This window comes from Apis florea, unplaced genomic scaffold (assembly GCF_048593485.1).
Source record: "Apis florea isolate Af1SG1 unplaced genomic scaffold, ASM4859348v1 contig_3203_pilon, whole genome shotgun sequence".
Taxonomy (NCBI): Eukaryota; Metazoa; Arthropoda; class Insecta; order Hymenoptera; family Apidae; genus Apis; species Apis florea.
The window spans coordinates 162,504-187,121 of record NW_028256723.1 but is presented as its reverse complement, the minus strand read 5'-3'; the positions used below and the strand labels follow the sequence as shown (position 1 = coordinate 187,121).

At 39.4% G+C, this 24,618-nt stretch overlaps 2 protein-coding genes across 4 annotated transcripts in view; one reads left to right on the top strand and one right to left on the bottom strand.

Moving 5' to 3' along the window:
* Positions 1–22,323, top strand: part of LOC100869708 (RNA-binding protein MEX3B) — a 65,917-nt gene extending 43,594 nt beyond the window's left edge. Inside the window, exon 2 of the mRNA XM_003693876.4 lies at positions 5,379–22,323. Coding sequence (XP_003693924.1) covers positions 5,379–6,355 — 977 coding nt within the window. The 3' untranslated portion in view covers positions 6,356–22,323. The remainder of the gene's footprint in view (positions 1–5,378) is intronic.
* LOC100869909 (neurotrimin) overlaps positions 1–24,618 on the bottom strand; it is a 153,745-nt gene that overhangs the window by 9,890 nt on the left and 119,237 nt on the right. For all 3 annotated transcript variants that reach the window (XM_086910907.1, XM_086910906.1, XM_086910908.1), the window contains exon 8: positions 4,502–4,972. The gene's annotated coding sequence lies outside the window, so the exon portion shown is untranslated. The remainder of the gene's footprint in view (positions 1–4,501; positions 4,973–24,618) is intronic.

Sequence of the window (24,618 nt, the reverse complement as noted above, 5' to 3'; positions counted from 1 at the left end):
CGTAATAGGATTTGCCCTTCAAACTTGGAAAGAAACTCGAGCTATCGATCCATTGCAAACTTGGAAAGATTCGACGTCGAAGGAATCTTTGGAGAGTGCTTGAGAGTCTGTTGCTCGGCCCATGATAGTTAAGCAACTTGAAAAAAAATTCTAATTAAACGTAGGCTGGACAGAGACGTTCTTCCAGTTTTCAGAGTTTGTTTCTACGACTTTCATCTTTCTTCTTTTTTTTTTTTTTTATTAAACGAAGTTTCAAAGTTTACCGTGTCTAATTTGAATTGTATTAAGAAAGTTGAGAAGTTTAATGTGTCCGATGGTTAATGAATTTTACAAGAAGCCAATAATAAAAATGAAAATGCGGAAGAGAAGAGTGGTATTATTGATCCAATTGAATTTTATAATATTCGATATTTCTGAATTCGTATACGTTACTCGGACCAAATTATATCAACTAACTTACAATATATTTGCAAGATCATCGTTTGTGATACTTGTCAAGTATTTATCAAGAAGAGAAGAACAAAGAAAATACACGTTGTTATATCATTAACAGTTTGAAATTGCGACGTACGTCGAAGAGAAGAGTAGATTGACAAGCTTAAATTAAAAATTTCGATAGGAAAATGATCCTCGTTTTATCCTTTTTTTTTTTTCCCCCCAAAAGAAACAAATAATATTGGAGTATTTTTAATTTTGTTTGAGTTATTTAAATTCTCTTTAATAAAAAAAATATATTTTATAAATAAATTTTTCGGAGAAGAAGATCGCTTCAAAATTCAATTTTCCTTTAGAAAGTTTGGCAAGGAATATTTTCTTGAAACTTAGATCTTTATTCCGTCGAAAATCTTCTTCTCAACAGTGCAATTATTTAACGATACCTAATAAAACTAGTTCTTGTTTCAATCAAGATTCCACCAATCGGAATCCTCCGTCGAACGTTATTTCCATAGCTTTCACGGGACATCGATATGGTTCTTCACAGGCTAGCCAGCCCTCTAATTTTTATTCCCCTCGATTTCTACGTCTTTCTTCTCGTCTACGGCAGGCCCAAGGCATCTCTCGCCGTTGTATCCTTGGGCAAATTTATGCCTCTTCAGATTACGGATAATAATGGTTACCCTTGTGCCGTGGCGAGCCCGTCTTAACAATTTGCCAGCTAGAATTACGACCAACTTTCCCCCGCAGCGTTTTATCGCTACTATAACCGATGCACCTAGTCATTGGCATGCGATATCGCACGATTTCGAGTTCGAGCCGAAAATTTCCGTTCTTTTCGTCTTTCAATATAGTAGTCGCATTCGAGCTCGTCTAATTTAACTTTAAATGGAGGATTCAGTCGGAAGGCAATCACTGAAAATGGCTCGCTTCGGGTTCAAAAAATCTTTTTATCGTTCGATGAATGAATCGATCAACGGTTGAGTATTGGCTTGAATCGTCGATTTGTCAATTTAGAAACGAAATTTGAACGACAAACAGATTAAGTTGACTTTGCAAACGTTGCAATTTTGAACTTTTTGCTTCCATTTATCACGATGAAATTGTTAATCAATTTCGAGTTGTTCGTTGTATTTAATTAACGTTCCTTCGTTTGGATTTAATACGGAATAAAAATGCGAGAAAAGTTAACTAACCTATGAATATTAAGATATAAGTTATAATATATAACTGATCACAATTGTTAATTAAAATTTTGATGGACGACTGTAATAATCTTTAATACACAACGGACGTGTTCAATGTTAGGGGACTGCAGTCAGCTTCAGTAACGAAAGGGTAAACCCCTCGCCTTATGATTTTCTTAGTAGCTACTTAAGCTGAGCGTTAGCTATTCAACTGCTGCAACTCACGTCGGATGCAAAATACTGAAATATCGGATAATTTGTATTTAACAACTCTTACTACTTCATAGCATTTCTTACGTTTATTCGACAACTTGGGGAAAAAATTGTTGTTTCGAATATCATCGGAGGAACATTCCAATATTTTACTTTTTGCATCTTGAAAAAATTCTTAATAATTTTTTTTTCTTTTTTTTTTTTATGCCGGAGAAAACGACTTGAGAATACTGTAGAGAACTAATCCGAAAAATAAAGACCACGGATTAGATTCCTCGAAGCTAAACTCTGTCGGAAAAACACAATCTTCTTCCTTTGTCGAAACTCAAACCATAATCCGAATAAATCGACAGCCAAAGGAACCTAAAGTAACCTTGTTTAGCTTCCACAAACGAGACACTTTCATACTTTTGGCAAACCCGTCGAACGAAATACGCGCTGGCGACGCGTATATTATATCCTTGGACGAGGATTTACAACGTTAATAAAGCGGGACGAACGAGAACTGGAATTTTTGGTTTCGCATCGATCTGCAAGGAATAACAAAAAAAGCAAAAAAAAAAAAAAAAGAAAAATCCAATTTTCATCAGTCCAGTTTCTCGAAAAGAAATTATTAAATTGACGTAACGAGAAGTTCGCGATTTCTTCTCGTTCTCAGAACGAGGATAATTTTATTCATTTTTTCGATGATCCTTGAAAGTTGTACTAGTTATTCCTAAGTTTATCCAAGCTCTTGGATATCCTCTTCGCCCATGCACTCGATCAACTTCGCATGCGCGAGAAAAACAGAGAAAAGGGTGGTGGAGGGATGGAAAGGTGCGTAACCGTTGAATGAATATAATCGTCGAAGGTAAACCGGTTGGGAGGAAGAAAGGGGAGACGGTTGGTTCCGAAAATAAAGCGTGATCGATGAAACTGAAAACAGGATTTACCCCCAGAGATTCGTGCGTGGATCATTCCTGTTTCCTGACCCGTCGTTACGAAATCAATTTTTCATCAAGCTCGACCTTCACGCTTCGCGACCATGCTTCGCGATCCCATTGGGATTAGCGTGCTAATCTACGACGAAGAGACACGAGAGAGAGAGAAAGAGAGAGAGAGAAATCGATTTCTCGATTATCGAACGCGAGCAATGCCCTGATCATAATATATGCTTCGCTAACTGTCGCGGACGATTCGCGGAATTGCACAGATGGAGCAAGCATCCGCGTTATCTCAGACACGCGATAGGTTTTTATCTTGGTTGGCAACCAGAGAGTTGGTAAGAAAAATTAAATTTCTTTTTTTTTTCTATTCATCATAAATTGTACTGCAGCAATCGAATCGTTACGAATGTTTTTCGAATGAAAAGGAAGAAAAAAAAAAAAAAGAGGATCTACGCATCTGATTATCGAGACGACACGTATTTAAGGTCACGTAGCTGGTGAGACGAGTGTGCAGTGTTTTTCCGCGAGAAAATTCGCTGAATTGATCGGACTTCCGCGAATAAAGGAGGCTCTCTCCGGCTGGTTATGGACGCAATTACGCTCGCGCCCCCGAGACGACCTCGCGTCGCGGCTCGTCGTGTCCCTTTCCTCTCTCTCTCTCTCGCGCGTTTAAACGCCTCGAATCGCGTTGTGGCGTGCAGTTAAGGCCGTATCGATGTCAAGATTGTGCCGCAGCGGCTGTCCCTGAAGAGCCATGGACGTGACATTGTCGCGTCGCGCAAGGACTACGTACCCGACCAAGGGAAACGTTTAAACCTCGGTAAAGAGAGAATGTTCTCACCGACCTCTCTATAGGAATGGGCAGAAATCTTGTCTCATTTCGATCGAACGAACGAGCGGCGTTGCGCGTTATCTGACTTTTTTTCTACGATCGATGGCTTGTTTTTTGGAGTAGGAGAAAGTAGGAAGAATCTAATTGTACAGAAAGATGTATCATATTTATGTATATGTAGAAAAAGATTTTTTATTCATCGTTTCTTAAATTTTTCCTGTCGATCGAATCGCGAAATTAGATTTTATTACGATACATTTATACGTGTGTTGGAGAACGTGTTCGATAATTATATCACGTACCATTGCACACGAATTTCATTACACTCTTTTTACACTGTAAAATAAACAGACGCATTCCATTCCACATTCCAAGGATCAAACTCCCTTGGTCAACGACACGTGAAGACCACGAGCCATCCTCGGCCGTGCCTCCTACTCCGCTCTCGATCGAGGGGAAAAACCACGACCACTTTCCTATCTGAATCAAAACTTCAAAATCGTCGTGTGATTTACGAGCATTTCGATAGATTCAATCGAAAAAAAAAAAAAAAAAAAAAAAAGAAAAGAAAAGAAAGAAAAAACAAACCTTCCTAATGAACGCGAAATCGCGCTGGAAATACTGGAAGAGGAGAGAAAGAAAGAGAGACAAAGACGGGAAGGAGAGAATCAATGGTATGCGAGGGAGAGAGCAGCCGCGTGTGTCGTTGCTTCGCCGAAGGAGAGAGTGAACTGAATGAAAGGGAGGTCGGTGAAAGAGAGAGAGGGAGAAGAGAGAAAGAGGAGGAGGAGGAGGATGAAGACCGCGAAGGATAGCCGCGGGAAGGAGAAAGGTGGACGCCTGAGGACGGAGACGGACGGGAGAAGGTGATCGAGCGTTGAAGAAGGAAAGGTAGAGGAGTGGTTCACCTGCATTGCTAGCATTGCGCCGGCTCAAGGCCAGGGAGTCTGCGAGACCGAGGACCAGACCGGGTCGGGACCTCCTTCCTTCCAGTTTCCTGCACCCTGTTCTCTCTCTCTCTCTCTCACTTTTTCTTTGCCCGTCTTCTTCTTCTTCCATCCCACCAACCTCTTCCAGCTTCTCTCCTTTTTCGTACCTCGCGTTGTGTACAGACAATTGCGTCATGACAAAGCCGTCTCCTCTCTTGGTTCTCGCATCGGCAACTGCTCGAGGATATTACAATTTTTCGGGTGTCCGTGGTTGGAAGAGATGGGGGGAGATTTCATTTATTTAGATACGAAGGAACGCGTTTTTCGTTTAAGGAGAATTGGAGAAGCGATCGTTCGGATTGATAAAGTTAATGCACTTGCTTTACATCCTTTCGCTCGTTCGATCTTGATCTCATTCTTGTTACACGTATTAACGCAACATGTCAGTATCTGAAATATATTAACCGACGTGTTATTACCACATCTTATAGATATATTTTTATTACAGAGGCATTAAAACGGCCCCCGTTCGTAACAAAATGGACTCTTTAAACTCGTATTATACGCGTTAAATTTATACCGCAACGTACGGTATGCATTAAATCATAAATTTTGATCCCCTTCATCTTTGAGGAAAAGTGTAACACGATTACGCCCGGTATCGAACTTTGGAAAAAAAAAGCAACCCAACTGATTATACATACATACATACATACATACATACATATATAAAATATATTTTTAAATATATGTTTAATGCGCATTCCTATCGTTGAACCATCCTATCTTGGGGTTCGAGCTCGTTTCTATCCCACGGAACATTGCATCTAAACGATCGTTCCCCGTTTGATTGCAGGTTGTAAAATCAAAGCACTCCGGGCGAAGACCAACACTTACATCAAGACCCCGGTGCGCGGCGAGGAGCCGGTGTTCGTGGTGACCGGGCGCAAGGAGGACGTGGCCCGCGCAAAGCGCGAGATACTTTCGGCCGCGGAGCACTTCTCGCAGATCCGCGCCTCCCGCAAGAGCTCGTTGGGCGCCCTGTTGGGCGCGCCCCCTGGCCCACCGGCTTCGGTTCCAGGCCACGTGACGATTCAGGTACGAGTCCCGTACAGAGTAGTCGGGCTTGTGGTAGGACCGAAGGGCGCTACCATCAAGAGAATCCAGCACCAGACCCACACCTACATAGTGACGCCGAGCCGCGACAAGGAGCCGGTGTTCGAGGTGACGGGGCTACCCGAAAGCGTGGAGGCAGCGAGGCGCGAGATCGAGGCACACATAGCACTTAGAACCGGCACAGGAACCACCCTCGACGATTCGGAACTGCTAAGCGTCCTCTGTCGCGGTGGCCTGGGCTCGATCCTCGGTTGCCTCGATCCACCAGGCTCGAACGGCTCGAACGGATCAAGCGGAGCGTTCTCAAGCAGCGGCAGTTGCAGTAGCTCGTCAAGTAGTTCCGGCGCGCCCGGGCTGAACGATCTCGTCGCGATTTGGGGCGCTGGGATGGAAAGGGACGAGGGCCTAGGGGAGTCGCCCTCCTTCGAGTCCCAAACGGCGTCCGCCTCCTCGATCTGGTCGTTCCCAGGCGTCGCGCTACCCTCCAGGCCGTCCCCGCCGGCGTCAGCGAGCCCCACGTCACCCACGGACTCGCTGCTGGGCGGTGGACGGCGGGAGTGCGTGGTGTGCGGCGACAAGGAGGTCACCGCCGCCCTCGTGCCATGCGGACACAATCACTTCTGCCTGGACTGCGGCAACCAGGTCTGCGAGCGTCCCAACCCAAGCTGCCCCGTCTGCTCCAGGCCCGTGTTACAGGCGCTTCGTATCTTCTCTTAAGCACCGGAACAGGAGCCGAAGGGACAGATCCCCCCTCCCCCAGGCTCCAAACTGCGTCGCGGCACCTGGTACAGCGGCTCTATTATACCGATTCTCACCATCGATCAATCATGATATATTCGTGTCTGCTCTTCGACTTTTGGCGGCTCATCCAGGAACGACGGCGCCGGAGAAACGCCCATCCCGAATTTTCCGTATATAAGAGAGAAAAGGAAAAAAAGAAAAGAAAAAAAAAAAAGGAAAAAAAAATATGCTCGTGTCCCCCACGCACGAAACGGTGCGCGGAATCCCGTTGCGACGTCGGGGGACCGGACGCGCACAATGTCTCAATTCCACTGCTGCCAATAACCTCTTCTACGCGCCGGGAATGCCCCGATATAAATGCTATTTGTCGCGTCGTTCCCGCCGACCGAATACAACGAAGTCAGCTTTTAAGTTCTACGAGAATATATAGAACGAGAGAGTGGGAGAGAAAGGGGAAGAGAGAGCGAGAGCGAGAGAGAGAGAGAGAGAGGGAGGGAGGGAGAGAGGGAAAAAAGGTAATGTATGTTTGCGAGAGAGAAAGGGAGAGGGAGAGAAAGAGAGCGCGAAAGAAAGTGAGAACGAGAGGGAGAGAAAGGGATATAAAATAACATACTCGCTCATTCATTGTCATCGTTTTTCATATACTTTTACCCTCGATATAATATAACGTACGTAGCTTATAGTCCGGCTCGCAGGTTTGTACGTGTGTACGTAAAGAATTAATAATAGGAAGAAGAGATTTACAAAGTGGATCGAGCTTGACTGACGCGTAACGGAGAGCAATGAGAGACGGGCGCGATCTTTTTATCTTAGCGTCGAGAATCGTGAATAGCGGCGATCCCTGTAACGTGGAAGAAGGATTCGTTTGGCTTTGCCGTATTTTATAGGGTTGCCTTCGAAAATATCGGGAAATGTTTGACACGCACTGATTCTGATACCTTCATCAGTAGCCGAGGATCAGCAGTTGATGACCATCGAGGTGCTACTTAATTTAGCTCGGAATCAAACGCGAATTAGACGCGAAGGTAGTGCGTTTCGATTGCAATAACATTCCATTCGCTGATTGTATTCATCGTCATCGTCATTGTCATCATCATCATCATCATCATCATCATCATATGGTATATTCGTATTTTTCTACAAATTCTTTTTGTATCGAAGGCAGTCTAGATAATGGAATGGACGAATTTAATCGAATCGATCGAGTTTTTATCGATGTAACATTTTTTAATTAGCATAGACGTTATTATTTTTATATAATTGACAATCCACGATTGAGGATCGGTGTTCTTATATACATATATATATATATATGTGTGTGTACGGGAACGAAATTCGGATAGTTTTTAAATATTTTTGTATGTTATCCTTCTTCCACCGTATCGCGCGTGAAATATCGAAGCTGTAATTTCTATTCGCGTCATTATCCGCGAAATATTGTAAAACGCTATGTCAAAGGTGCTTGCAAACACTGATATATAAAAATTTTTACGAACTCTATATTTTTATTTAAAAAACGTACCATTCGTGGTAAACGTCCTATTTATCGTTCTGAACGTATTTATATATATATATATGGGAATTACGAGCTTCGATTTTCACGAGTAAAGACATGCTTTTGAAAGGTTAAAAGCGCAGTTGTAGCAGAGATCATTCGCTCTCTCGATCGTTACGCTCTTCGTGTCTCCTACGATCGCGTGGCCAATAATTCAAAGATGGCGGCGCACGAACAGCTGATCGTGTCGTCTTAGAAAAAAAAAACGAAAAGACTTGAAAACGCGATGCATGACGTTATATTAAGAGACCGTAATTATTCTTCTTCCTTGTAACAAAATGTGAATCTCAGAAAACGTTTAAAGTGTTTTCGTATCTTTTATAAACTCTCTCTAAGCTAAAATAAACGTAGGGTTAGATCACGTGATCGTAGGGGAAATGTGTTTGATGTGTTAATCAAACGGATATAAATCGGAGTATAAAAAGAGAATAGATGACGAAGGAAGGTCGTACATCGTCGTACATCCTCCGATAGTTAAGTTTTTGAAATTTTTTTCATTATTATTTTTATTTATATATTAATCCCAAATAATAATTAATCCCAATTGCTGCGTATTTCGACTAGCGAATAATATAATCCGGGATATCCTTGAAATATTTATTCTTCTCTGATCACTCTTTTCATCTCATGACAAGTGAAAAAAATTTTCATTCTTCATTCTTCACTATATTGCGACACTATCGGCAGATGCATCGACGCAACTTGGACTTCCGGGACCTGCGAGCTTATCGTTTACATAATCGCAGCGAACGATTACCGAACAAATTGCCCAAATACTTGACGTAACTTGTACCCGATACACTATCACCCATACCTATACATAAATACACACGTACCACACATATTACAAACATCCGATCTCATATATATATATATACAGGCACACATCGCACGAAAAGAAAAGAGATTAAAAAGGAGAAAGGAAAAAAAAAAAAAGAAACAGGGTGAGTGGTCACGTGTCCCTCGATTTGCCGCGAAATTACTTATAGATGATAGTATTATTAAAACGGCGTGCCCGTTCCACCCAGCCTCCCTCGCTACTAGAGTATTATCTTATCTTTATATAAGCGACATAGCAATTGAAATAATAATAATAATAATAATAATAATAATATTAATAATAATAATAATATTAATAATAATAATAATAATATAATAATAATATATATTATATATATATAAACATAAATAAATATATTATATATATTATATATATATATGGTGTCAGGAAAAAAAAGTCTGACGACAGTAAGATGGATGATATTTTATCGAGGAGATTTAGATTTTGTATTTTTCGCGCGTTTCACGTCGACGGGACGACGGGTGGTCAGGGACAGTTGCACACGCCGGTTACAAAGGGAAATTATTATTAAGAGTTCTATAAGGGGAATAATAAAACCGGCGAAAAGAGAGAGGGGGAAAAAAAAAGAAACGGAAAAATGAAGAAAAAAAATAGAAAGATGGCGCTTAAGGGAAACAAAAAGGAAAAAAAAAAAATGTTTTAAGGTTATACGGGGCGCATCGCGGGTACGCGTGAACCGGCTTCTCCCTGATCGCTAAAAAAAAACGAGAATAAGGAAGAAAGAAAGGAGAAGAAGAAGAAAAAGAAGAAGAAAAAAGAGAAACGCCGTCGGTCGATCCCCACGGGGTGCGGTCGACTTTATTCCTCCCCTCTAAATGTATTCTTCGAGCCCTAAATAATAATCCGAGTAATAACTCGCTCTTTCAAAAGGAAATACTAAACCGATGTATCTTTCACCGTAGGGATCGACGACCCGTGTACATTTACCTTTTCTTTCTCGACAGTCGTAATTATATTATTATATTATATTGCATTATTATATTGCATATAGATATATATATATATATATTATTAACGACATTAGTACGCGTCACCTCTGCCCTCTCGTTAAGAAAGAAGTACGAGTGCGTATATTTTTTTTCTCCATTTATAGTTATCTCTTTTCTCGTTCTATCTTCGCGTATGTCCTTGATATGTCTTGCGATTTCGATAGAACGATAAAGGTCATAAGCCGCGCCATCAGCGTATAGGGGGATAAGAAATTGCGATGCTCGCCCTTCACTAGGAACGAGAGGGTGACCGGTACGTGTCTTTATGTTCCAATTCACTTTCTTCCTTTTTTTTTTCTTTTTTCTTTTTCCTTCTTTCATCGAGAAACATTGTTCGTTCGTGTAATCGCGTAATTCGGAAGGGAAAAAAGCTGGACAAACGATCCTTATCGCTCAAGAGCAAGACGAACTTTGGCCCACTTTTTTTTTTTTGGACATCAAGGAGAGGAAAAAGCCGAGGAACGAAACTAGAGTAGAGAGTTAAGGGAGGAGCCAAAGGATCATCCATATTCGATGATCCACATGGACCTTCTTTCTATTGCTTCTTATATATATATATATATATCTTCTGTTTTATATTTATGCTGATTTCAAATTCGATTTGAACCTATCTTCTTCCTTCCTCCGCTTTTTTTCACTCGTCACGTGATCCTTCTTCGTTATTTAGTACTCTGTTACTAACTACTCTCACTACTTTTGTGCGAAGCTGTTTATTTTCCCTTCGTTTCTTTCTCGTTTGTTTCTTTTATATCGTCGAAAACTTCTTGTCAATCGTTGCCATTTTTAAACGAAGATATGCTCAAGTCGCAGCTCCGAACAAATCGAGGTATATTATTAATACATATTACATATAAAGTATATATTATATATATACACATATATATATATACATATAAAATACGCGTCATCCAATGTTGGATGTAACGGATGATTGGATATAAAGAAGATATTTTTTCGGATCGTTCGAGCCGCAGCTCTGTATAGCGGGTGTCTTGGTAGTTTCTCAGCCAGACTCATCCCCTTCGTTTTTTATTTTTTTAATATTATTTTTTATTTTGTATTTCTCTTTTTTTATACACACACACACACACACACACACACACACACACACACACACACACACACACACACATATATATATATATATATATATATATATTAGATCGTTCAGCAAGTGTCTTTGTTAGACGTGTGTTGTTTCGTTTCGAACATCCCACCAAATCATTATTATCCGTTTGTCGTACTCTTTATACGAGAAGAAAAGAAAAGCGAGAAAAATTCTTCCTTCTTGTCAAAAGTGCATTCTCTTCGTGAGCTATCGATTTATCGAAATGGATATAAGTATATAGGCACACACACGCATACAAAATTTTTCACACAGTTTCATCACGCAGTACCCCTACATCTGTACCCCGGCTTTCGTATAGAGACGCGATAAATCTTAGCGCCAGTATATATGTATGATATTATTTGTTGCTCCACAAGACATCACTCATCCTGTCAAACACAAATCACAAATTCACTCTTAGATGCAAGATATTCTTCTGAAACATACGCTTACACACATGTCCACACATGTACATACACACGTCCAAACGACAGACACATGCGAACGCAATCTAATATGCACGACACGTAACATACATACATACTGACATACACACAGACTTACGCGCGCACACGCACATACAGTTACACACGAAAAATTAAAAAAAAAAAAGTCGTATATTTATATATATATACATATATGTACGCATTATATATGTATACATATATATATATATATCATAATCGACGTTCGAGAGAGAGGGAGAGAGAGAGAAAAGAGAAAGAGAGAGAAGAAAGGGGGGGGGAGAGAGAGAGAGAGAGAGAGGTTTATATTATATTTAAGTTTTTTTCGAGGCAAAGTAAATTCTATATTTTTTCTATGTTAAGTATAAATTAGAAAGATTGAGAGAGAGTGATTGTTAGAGAATGAATGAAAGAAAAGTTGCGTAAAAGGTATGGTGATGATATAAACATATATTATATTATTATATTATATTATATATATTATTATTATATTATATTATATATTATTATATTATATTCTATATATATATACATATAACTATATTTATAGGTATTCTCTTTAGCATCTACGTTCCGATATACGAGGACGCCGCCGCGCAGAGTATAATATAAAGATAAAAAAAAGAAAAAGACGGTCGGCGTGCTTGTACATGCATATGTAGATCATGCCAGGTAATAATCTGTCATTAACATTGCTGCATAAAGTCTGATCTGATTCTCGCAGCTCGAGATCAGGGGATAGGGGTGAGAGTGGGTGAATTGGAAGGTGAAAGTACAGGAAGAGATAGAAAGTAAAAAAGAAAAAAAAAAAAAAAAAGAAAAAAAGGAAAAAAAAAAAGAAAAAGTAATTCGAAAGAATGACGGGCGCGAGTTTTCGCTCTTCTTGCGTTTTTTCTTGCTTCTTCTTCTTTGGCGGGAACTTCGAATGTCGCGCCGCAATTCGTGTCGCCCGTTAGTGAACAAGACACGGGGTTCACAGACGTAAGTGAACGGATTCTCGACGATCACGCGGACGAGAGACAGACGGGCGAGAAAACGATAGTAGTGTGCGATCTTTACTCTATCGTGGAAGGGAAAGGGAGAAATAACGAAGGATAAAGGAAAGTTGAAGGAAGAGAAATCTTCTTACTCTACAGTAGAAGTGAAAGGGAGAAGAGGTTAAAAGAGGAAGAGAATAAAAGAGATGGTTGCCAGAACTCGGAGCGCATCTCGTTGTGCTCGCGAAACAATCTCAGCGTATTTGTCAGAACGAAGCAATTTACATTTATCGATGATTATCTCTGCAGTCGTAGCTCCCTTCGGAACACGTTCGACGTCCGATAATGCCGTTGATGCGTAGCAGAACTCCGGTCCTCATCGAGGTTGTCTTCCGGATTTACCATGGACGATCTACGTGGTGGGAAAATCGCGATTCGAAATACATAACTGGCAAAGGTTTAGCCTTTTTGATCGCGCGTTTAGTCACGCAGTCTTCCCCTCCCACGACACGCAATATCGGAAGACGATGGCTGTCGATGTACCGGGTTCCGCGGCGAGGCTGTCACACCGCGAAGAAACGAAACACACACACACACACAGTTTGTCGGGAACCTCCGCTAGACTTTGGGACGACTACTGCTTAAGATAACACTTTACCGACGCGTCAGGCAGCCTTCACTTTGGCCGAGGTTCCGACATATCGCGGCAAAGTCGGCGTCATCGTTCCTCACGATCGTCATCTTCGTCGTCAGGTCATCGCACGATCGTCTACCGTGCGCATATTCGTCGCGCACGTTTCTGCGCATGCGTGCACGTTCGTGTGTCCGTTTCAACTCCCTATTTATACCCACCGATAACGTCGTCGTGATCGTCACTGTTCCAGCTTTCGATCGTTTCAACGGAATCGCGTTCATCGTTATCTTAAACGCGAATCGATAATGTTCTTCGATTCGGTTCAAAGTTGGGACAAAAAATTGGCGATTATGACGATTAGATTCGTTCTTCCGTTGCGTCGAACCGCGTGTTGGGGTGACGATTGTCGTTATTGCTCTCGAGGAGTCGATTGATTCTTCGCTCTGTACCATCGACAATAAACGAATAGAGCGGAAGACTGGTGAGATTTGCAGTGCCATACGTGAATCAAAAATCGTTCGTTATGCTTTTTTATCGATTAATCTCGATTTCTATTAGTCGTTACATTGTTGTTATGGTATCGTAATGGTAGTTCACCAAAAAAGATTTATTTTTATCCGTGCATTTTCTCATCACTCGTCGTACGATTTATTCGCCGCACGCGCGAATCGATCGTTTCCCGTGACGCATTTACCGAGAAGACTGCCCGATTTCCGCATTGATCAGTGAAATGGAATTTGCAAATAAAACGAATGAAATGATCGGTGTACATTGCCTTCTCTCGGTACGTCCTCTTTCGCGAGACGCGAATCACCGGCGTTACTCGATCTTTAACTTCCTTGTCCATTTAATATTGGATCGTTCTCAGTGATACTGGTCAACGATGTGTCAGACAGAAGAGAGCGTGATTATGCTTGAGACGTGATTATTTCCCCTATTCGTCTTTCGATATTCGAATATTACTCTGTCCCTTTTTTATGTTGTTTATGCGCTTTCGAAAGAGTCATTTATAATAAATTATGTAAATGATATACAAATATATATATATATACATATACATATATATTTTTATAAATATCGTAAGTAATAACGTATTATATTATATTGTTATTTAATCTATTTTTCGTTGTTTTATATGGACGTATCGAAGTTTATTTTTTATCGAGCAAAAAAAAAAAAAAAAAGAGAAAAAAAAAGAAAAAAAAAGTAGTTAATTATTGTTTTTATTAATCGTTTCGAAAAATCCCTTGACACGATTTTTTTCTCCACTTTTTTCGCACACGTTTCTTCTTCACCGCGCGTGTCACGATGGTGTCGTCAGAATCGCATTGTGCAAAATTCAGACGATAGCCAATCCAACGTTCGATTCGTTTATCGCTGCATCCTCGTGTCTTATGCTGCAGCCTCGTAATTTCCTCGCAAGCGTTCACGGACGATATTTTACGACCATCCTGGAGCCTTACCTCCTTCCATGGAAGGGAGGGCATTATCAGATCGATAAAACGCGAACAGTCTGACACATTTCGTCGGCAAGACTAGAGCCAAAACTTGGCAAAGGGGAAACACGGAGAAACGTCGGTGGATCCGTCCTCGATTGAGGGGGTTTCTTTTCAATTCGAGACCAATCGATCATTTCAATTCAAGATTAAAAGATCTTCATCTTTATTCTTTTTTTTTTTTTTTTTTTTTTTTAATTTCTATTTCATGAATCAATGGACGGAAATTTTTCATCCTCGAAAGCAACGAACAACAACGCGTTACCCTCGTGGCGACTTCGCCGCGGCAAAAAAGACAGAGAGAAAGAGAGAGAGAGAGAGAGAGAGAGAGAGAGAAAGAGTGGGAGAGAAAGAAAGAGAGAGCATGCTGTGCATACTTCGTAGCGCGCTCTTTGCGTAGGAGGGATTTACCGCGTTTTAACGTAACGAGTAATAAAACGTCGTCTAAGGTTAACTAATATCGTAATAATCGTATTAAAGCGTAACGTATAATGATTATTGATATAGCCATTGGCTGTGACCGATAACTGCCATTTTCGTAAAAAAAAAAAATGAAAAAAAAGAAACAAAGACGAGAGAATACAAGACGCAAAGTTTGTTCTTAAGGCGGGTCCGCGATCGCGCGCGCGCACACACATACACATACACACACACACACACACACACACGCACACACACGTCACGTCGTAAAAATAATCGGTATACGGACGAGTGCTTGCATCGTACGTGTACACAAACACAGATATACATCGAACACGAACACACACACACAGATAAGTATATATGGTTGGTGGGTCGCCATCGACGGGGCAAACGCGGGAATTTCGATTTTCGAGGAACGAGACGACGAGGAAAAACGGAACGGAATCGGTGACGCGATAATACCCAAGTAGTAGTAATAGTAGTAGTAGTAATAGTAGTAGTAGTAGTAGTAGTAGTAGTAGTAGCAGCATGGACGATCTGACGATGGTGAAAATGAGAAACGAAAACTAGGGAGGATTTTTGAGGAGCGATCGAGTTTTTTTGTCGAGGAGGGAGGAGGGTAACGATAATCGAGGGAGAAGTAGGAGGGGGTGCGGGGAAATAGGTTTGACGCGAAGGCAACGCACTTGAGAAGGGGTTGAAGGGGAGAGAAGGTTTTTAGATTGACGCGAGAGAGTGAGACGAGGGGGGGGTATGCGCGAGTATCGAGCAATTGCGAGAGAGGACACGTACACCCACACGACGATACATATCTCAAAGAATAATAACTAAACGTAAGAGAGATTAAGTAGAAGTTAGTAGATGACAGAGTAATAACGGAATCTAGTGAGCGAAGATTAAGAGAAAAGAAAAAAAATCAGTGAAAAATAGGTTAATGCAGATGATTAAATTAATATTTACAGGTATATCGAAACGTATATATACATATATATATATATAAATATATATTATAGAATCAGAGAGAAAGAGAGAGAAAGAAAGAGAGAGAGAGAGAGAGAGAGAGAGAGAAAGAGAGAGAATAATAGATGATCGTTGTTGCTTAATTTGTCACTATTTACTATATAATTCTATATTCTATTAAATAGCTATATTCGATTATTAATTATATTATCATTATTGAAATTATTATTATTATTATTATTATTATTATTGGTCTATATATAATATATATGCATATATTTCGCGTCTATTTTTGTGCTTGCGCATAGCAGTTCGCTGGATCAATATGAAGCTTCGTGCGATGTTTTTTTTTTTTTTTTTTTTTTCTTTCTTCTATTTAAATTGTTTTATCCTCGTAGATTAACTCTAATCAATCTACTCCTAATAATAATAATACCCGAGAGTAACGAACACTTAAGTTTTTACAATACGATATTCAAATTTTATTCTTTACGATATTTCCTTCCCCCAATATTATAAAATTTTATAATCTCGTCTTAATTTATCCTTCACATTTTTCGAGCACCATTTTGCAAGCTGTGCAAGCTGTCGATCGACGATGGATAGTGATTGGATATGAGTGAGATTTTTCGAATATATCTAATATATTATATATATATTATATATATATTATTATATATTATAAATATTATTATATATATATATATGCGCGCGTTTTTGTATTGTCGCGAGGAGAAAGACGAAATAATAAAGGCGCACGTTCGAGGGCACGGCGGCGCGCAGCTCATTGTAATGTATTATTCTATTCTACGGTTTATTAGTCGCGCGACAGTTGTGTCGATCGGATCGAATCCACACGGGCTCCCGAACGTGCCACCGCACAATTACTTACTCGAACTACTTACCCGTCTACTTAATTGTCGTAAAGGACGAACGAAAGCGTAGCTGTGGTCACGCTCAGTTTTCTGCGTTCGCAATCGTTGCACGCGCGCATCATCGTCGATCCGTCGAGACATATATCACGCAGCGGACATATATTATTGATCGCAATGATCGTCATTAGAAGCCGCCATTTTCTTCACAATAACGATCGTTCGTTCGCCTTACGTTGTTTCGATCGAATCTGTTTGCGTGCGTTTATATACGAATTATAATTTATTTTTGTTATATTTTTGTATTTATTACAGATAGAGAGGGGGGGAAAAAGTTGAAAAGGAAAAAAGAAAAAAGAAAAGAAAAAAAAAAATAAATAAAATAAGATATTTTATAATCTCCGTGGATTTTATCGCCGCCGATTTAAAACGAAGTTTAAAGAAGTAGATGTTATATCGTGAAAGAATTATATAGAGGATTATATGCATTTTTGTAGAAATAAAAAAAATTTGAATAATAATAAGTATAATTGGAATGTGAACGAAGACATTCGAATAAATCGAAGGAAAAAAAAAAAACGAATAGAATAGTAATTATTGAACATTGAAATTACCCGGCAAATTAATTTGCTTTTTGCAATTAAGAGAAGACGAAAGATCAAACGATCGTAATCGATCGCGAGCAGTACTTGAACAGATTCGAGTTTACGCGGGAAATTCAAACGAGGATAATCGCGAGTAAATTATCGAGAGGGATTGAGCCAGTATATATGATGTTTCCACTGAGAAAACACACACACAAGAAAGAAAAAAAGGAAAAAAAAAAAAGGAGAGGTGAAAAATTCTCTTGTGAATTCTCGAAATGTATTTATCGATGGATCGTCGAGCTCTCGCGCACATCGATCCTCGTTCCTTTCGACTTTTATTTTTGTTCACTATTTGTGTTCCTATACGAGTTTCGAGTTTTAATTTTAGTTCTCCTTATCTACCTTCCCGTTCTTTTCATCGCCAATCAATTAAGTATAACCATTCTTTCCTCTTTTTAAATTATTTAAATTTACTTTTAAGGACAATGAACGCGGGTTCAGTGTTCGCGAAAAGACAAGGATGCGCTGTTCCCACTTCGTTAGATGCAACGATGCTTTCCTTTCTTCGCAACAAGAGTGGAGACGCGTTTTTTTTTTTTAGGCAATAGGGGTGTGCGTGTGCGTCAATACGTGCGTGTGATTATTCGAGGAGATATTTTTCCCTCGAATGGACGCGATGCGATCCGAGTTTGGCAACTTGTCGCGTACACTAGAGAATCAGTATTTCAAAAAAAAAAGGAAAAAAAAAGAAACTCTCTCTCTATAATATATATATATATATATAAATGTAAATGTATATTATTATATATTGATATTATATTATTAACACCAGTGTGTCGTGTGTAACGTCAAATCAGTATGCTTCCTCGGGGATTTTCTCCCGGGAAGAAATGGGAGGGGTAAAAATTCAAGGGGTTGCGAAAACGTGTTGCGAGAGATGGATATTGAAGGGTCGAGACTGTGACTAAGCGGGAAGGGAATAACCTGTGTTGTGATGCGTTTGATCCTGACATTTGTTTTTTTTTTTTTTTTTTTTTTTTTTTTTAACTGACAAAGCGAAAAAACAAAAGACGAAAGTGAAGTCTAACAAAGAAAGGGTGAATTGTCGTGTAATTATGGCGTGAAAAAAATTATAGGTATGTAGGTGGGGGACAGGGGAGATTGGGGTGGAAGATGGGGGTGGGTTTAGGACAGCGAGAGAAACGAAAGAGAGAGAGTAAGCACTATCGAGTCGACATCGAGATTCGTTTAAAAAAAAAAAAGAGAGAAAAAGAAAAAAAAGAAGATATTTTCCAACGATCGTATTGCTGAGATGCATGTGAAACACGTATAAACGCATTATCATAGTTGTCGCATTATTACGATTACGATATATATATACATATTATATATATTATAGATTATATATATATATATATATTGAATGTTGTGCTTAGTATTCTTTCGAGATTCCCCCTGCGAGGCGACGAGCACGGGGAAAAGGGAGAGAGATAAAGAAGTAAAAAAAGAGAAAAAGTAAGCGATTGCTAGAAACGAGAATCTTAATATATGTAGCGAAGAGTATTTTATATTCGATATTTTATTAACGTCATCATATTTATCAACATTATTATTATTATTATTATTATTATTATTATCAATCATTATTATTATTATTATTATTATTATCATCATTATTAATATGGTATTATTCACTATCGATATAGTATCTATTATTATCTAGAAACGAGGAAATGAGAAGAGAATACGTATTTTCAGGCACTGGAAAGCGAGTTAAAGTGCTAACCGGGCTCAGATGTGACGATGTTTTTTACATATATATATATTTTCGAAATCTCTTCTTCACCGGTGTCTCTGTTCAGCTCCGTTGTGGCCAGGTGGTACCGTCAATGATCGAGCATCGAACAATCCCTGAATACATGAATACATCTGTTCTCTCGTACCGTTGGTATGCTACGCAAAAATAACTGGTTTCATATTTTCCTTTGGTTAGATTCCTCTCCTAAAAGAAAAAGAAAAAGAGAAAAAAAAAAAAAGAAAAGGAAAACCGAAAGTTCTCGGGAAACGAACGGAAGAAAGGCTCGCGTCTCCGTTTTTCAAACTCGACTTCCGGCTCTTCCACCCTCCTTCCCCCTTTTTCTTCCCCTGTCTGCTCGTTAATTGCATCGTCCGCCCTTTTCCGTTCCTCCTCGATTCTTGTGTTTCGTTTCGTTTCGTTTCGTTTCTTCATCGAGAACTAATTCTAATTTCTCCTCGAGACCGAGGAAGTCGCAATTCTTCTGGTTCGCCACGCGATTACGCGTACACCTCCTACCTCTTTATTCTCTTCTCGACTTGTTCGCGATCCAGAGGGCGGTGCAGATTTGGCGTGCAGCCACGCCAATGTGGGGAAAAGGGAGAAGGAAGAAAGAGAGAGAGAGAGAGAAAGAGAAATATGATCGAATTGCTCATACCCTTCGGTGATGACGAGAGTCACTCTGGGCATTATGGTTTCGTGACGATTTTTTGGGCATGCATAATTGCCCGGGCCCTAAAGAGGTGAGGGACGAAAAGGGAGGAGAAGGGTTACGAGAAGAACGACGACGAAAGCGTGTCGCGTGTTAATGGGCCACGGCGATCGGTCGCCCTGCTCCAACGATAGCTATAATTAATTCCGTAACGACGTTAACCGAACCAGCAATAATCAATTTGCGACTTGGTGCTCCGTGGCCGACACACGAGGGATCCGCTTCCGTCACTGCGTAACAGTGATGAACGAAACGATGAACTCGATCGACGCGTCTCCCTCCGTACGATCGCTCGTTTCACGAATTTTAACACGGCATCTGCTTTTTTTTCTTTTTTTTTTTTTCCCGGCCGTGATCGTGATCGTCCCCGTCCGTTGCCCTTCTCGTTACTGTAACTGGCCTGTACTGGCCAGTCGACGATTGATATTAATAACGCGGCTCATTCGTATATTCGTGCCGCTTCTTCGTGTACCGAGAACGAATAATAGAAACCGCAGAATATACGCGACACTCGTCACGATGTATTACATATGCACACGCGTAACGCGCATATTACGGATCTCACCGCAGCACAGGGAGACAGATTCTATTATGTCTATTATATACGTGTCGATAATGATCACATCGCTATTATCTGTCGAGTAATGCAAGATGCAAACCTGGTCTTTTTTTTTTTTTTTTTCTTCTTCCTTTCTCTTTTCTTTTAATAATAACGAACGAACAGGGCCGAGAGTGTGGACAGAGGGAGAGAAAGAGATTCATAAACGAAAGCTATTTTTGAGAGTGTGCAAGGGTTGCATGGCGAGGTAGAGGGGGAGAGTAAGGCTTTTTTTTTTGGATGAAAGGGAACAAGGAAATTAATCTCACGGGAGGAATGTGTGCGAATGAGAAAAAGAGAAAGTATGAATGAAACGAAAGAAAAAAAAAGAAAAAAAGAAATATTATATATATATATAATAGAGATGCTATGAGTTTATTATTTTCTATATTTTTTTATGTAATTTTACGGACATGCGATAATATATTACTATTATTATTATTATTATTATTATTATTATTAATATTATTATTAATTTTATTATTATTATTATTAATATTATGAATATTTTAATATATAATATGATTTTCATATATTGTGTACTTATGTTTTCTTTCCTGTGTTCTTGTCTGGTTGTATATAAACGCTTTGTGTTTGATTGGTTATCGTTGTATCGAGGAATAAAAATAAAATAAAATTTGTCGTAACGATGAGATTAAAATAATTATGGAAAGAAGGAAAAAAAGATATTAGAGATTTATATATAGATATATTATATATATATATATATGATTATATATATTACGTATATATACAAGTAGTCACGTAGTAAATGATTGTCGCTCGATTTCTCACGTTGATTCGTTATATATAATTATTTTTTATTACTTATATCTTTTATATATTCCAATCAAATCGCGAAAACGGCAAATAGTATATATATATATATATAAAAAAGAAAAAAAAATAAATAAATAAATCAAACACATGTTAGACGCAACAACCTGACCATCCTGTTTTAATTATTATAAAACGATATTTTATATTATTAATATATTATTATAATTATCATTATTATTATTAAGTTTATCACTATCAATATACATATATATATATAAATATTATTATTACCGATATTATATATATATAGTTATTAATATGCATACAATTATCAATTAATGCCTGCGATTATTAAAAACTATGGATAACGATTACAATTGTTCACGATAAGACATCCAAGCTACTTATCGAAATGCATATTTTATCCCGTAATATATTTTTGTCGGATGATTTTTTATATTTATATAATATATATACATATATATAATATATATATTATTATATTGTGAAAGAAGAAAAGAAAAAAAAAAAGAAAAGAAAAGAAAAGAAAAGAAATGAAATGAAAAGAAGCATTTTCGAAAATAATAATCTTGTAAAACGATGTCGCGTGTGTCCGGAGATGTCGGATGTCGTATTTTTTCATGATTTTCATCGCGGACATCCCCGTCGACCGTTAATCCTACTTCCAAAATCGTTTATTTTTATACGATGCGAATAGAGCTTGTGTTAAAACAATCCTTGTTCTTTTGATTAGAAAAGTGCGGCAATGACATCGTGTGCTTTTCCTTTGTATCAGATCCGATCTGCGAATTATAACGATTATCCGCGATCACTTCGATAAGTGGAGGAAGAAAAGTAAAATAAAAAAAAAAATAAAAAATAAAAAGAAAGAAAACAAAAAAGAAAAGAAGAGAATAATAGAACAAAATCGATATTTCTATGATCTAAATGTAAGAATTATTCCTATGAAGCAGTACCAAATATTTTATTAAAGGAGAAAAAAAAAAAAAAAAGAAGAAAATGAAAGAAAAGGAAGGAAAGAGAGAAAAAAAAATATGAAGCCAAGAAACAACACGTACACATGCATTACACCTACTGGAAACGAGTTTAATAAAATGTTACGTGATTTTTATATACATCGACTCTTAATTTCTCATTTTTTCTTTTCGTGCATTTTGCGTTCCCCGAACCACGTTCACGTTTAACTCTCATTTCTCCTCTCTCATTCTTATTTCTTGTCCACGCCTTATTTTGCTTTCTTTTCCCATTTTAAATCGTTTTTAAAAAAAAATGTTATCGAATTGATCGCGAAAATCAAATACCGCATCTACATTTACTTTTAATCCTTCTTACGCATGTTACTCTTTTATCTTCGACTCGACTTCGTTCTTCTTTCGATTTTCTACGATATAAACGCATCGTTTCGAATCCGATTAATCCATCCAACTGTATTAAATCTCAAACATCGTTAATCATATACCATTTGGATAACGGAATTGTGGTCACGTGGGTTCCGCATTCGATGACGCGGTGGGATCGCGTGTCCGCATTTAATTAGAAAATCACATTAACCTTTCACACTTCCGTTTATATTCTTCACGCTTAATCATTCATCTTGTGTATCCTGCAAACGAAACCCAATTTTCAAAGATTTCCTTATCGCCACTGAGAAATGACACGCCATACCGAATCAAAAATTTGTTTCTCAAACCGTTCCATTCGATGCTTCGTCGATCACACAATTAATTCATTAAATTCCATCATTAAATGAGAAGCATAAACATCGTAGAGGGAAAAAAAGCGGAAAAATTAACGTCACGTGGCTTTCGTATTAGTTGTCACGGTCCTGAGGGTTGCGTGTCCGCGTCTAATTAAAAATCACGCGATAACCTTTCATTCTTCTCATTTAAACCTGTTAAAGCATAATCCTACATGCAACGTTAAAATATAAAAAATATCATTTCAACTCAATAGTTCAGATTGAACGTGCAATCCTTAACATTCACATTCTTCGTTCACATTTCTCAATTTCGATAATATTTTCAAGTTTTCATCGATTTATCTCCATTCCACATCCACATTAGTTTATTTTGTTATATATTGATTTAAATAAAAAAAATTGAAAAGTAGTTGAAAAGCACGTGGTATTCGCGTCGGTCGCGACGGTCCTGGGGGTCGCGTGTCGTCACCGACCAATGACCGGGCGCGCGGTGCAGGAGCGTGCCATGAAAATCTGCCCATGCCACCACGGCCCCCGAACTGATTCGGCCGCAAGGGCTGTTGCCCGTTGGGATGGCAACGTCGCATTGCAGCGTTGGGGCTGCGGTCGATGCCGTCGTCGCGATGGTGGCGGCGGTATGTCAGGGTGCGAGGTTGCCGTTCCTCGGCACGTTTACTGCCTTTTTCTTTCTCTTTTCTCCCTTCCTCCCTTCCTCTCTCTCTTTCACAGTATCTTTCTCACAAAAGCTATTCGTCTCGATCGTTTCCTCGTTCCTTTTTTTTTTTTGTTTTCATCTTTCATCCTGTATCGTAACGGGACAGGCCAGAGGGACAGGTAGCTTTAAAGAAACGGAACAATCAGGATAAACCGTCGAAATCGAGAGTTATTAATAACCATGTCTCGAAGCGGTGTGTTTGACCTCGTCGAGTTCGAAAGTAGGTAGCTTACACTCTGAAACGATGCCAAGGAGACTTAGGCCGCCACTCTATTTGTCACCCGTAATAATTCATACATTTTTTTTCTTTCGTGACCGGTTCACGAGAGGAATCGGCCGATCCCCCCAATTTTGCCGTTTTCTTTTCATCGAACTCGAGAGAAACTCGAGGGGGATCGATCCAATGTCGGCTTCAATCTGTTGCTACTAGCTTTTCTCGAAATCTCCTCGACGATTTCTCTCTCCTCCCTTTGTCCTTTAGCAGTAACGCTTTTCGAAACACGCCACACATGCATACACGCCAGTTCACGGTTCATTCTCCTAGGTCGAGTTTGTTCTACGTAAAGAAAAAAAAAAAAAAAAAAAAAAAGGAAGAAGAAAGAAAAAGAAAGAAAAAAAGAGAAAAGAGACAACAACACGTTGGAGGTTCCCTCTGATGGCCGCGCCATTGTCCTAGCTCAGGGCCGTGAGCGTGGCTCGACGAATAACCGACGAGACCGCAGAGAAAGAGCTGGCCGCAAAAATAGACCCGATTCACAGGGTGAGTCGAACTCGACGGTGGCTGCACTCTTCCGGCGAACTCGACGCGGCGACTCACCCCCTTCGGGTTAGCTTTTTCCCTCTTTCTCGCTTTACCACCCCCGAGCTTCGACTTTGTACCCTCTTTTTCTCTCGCTCTGTTTCTCTTTCTCTCTCTCTGCCAGCCTCCGTTGCTCCGCAGTAGATCGATAACGGGAACCGTGCTCTCGCTCTAGCACGACTCGCGCTCTGAT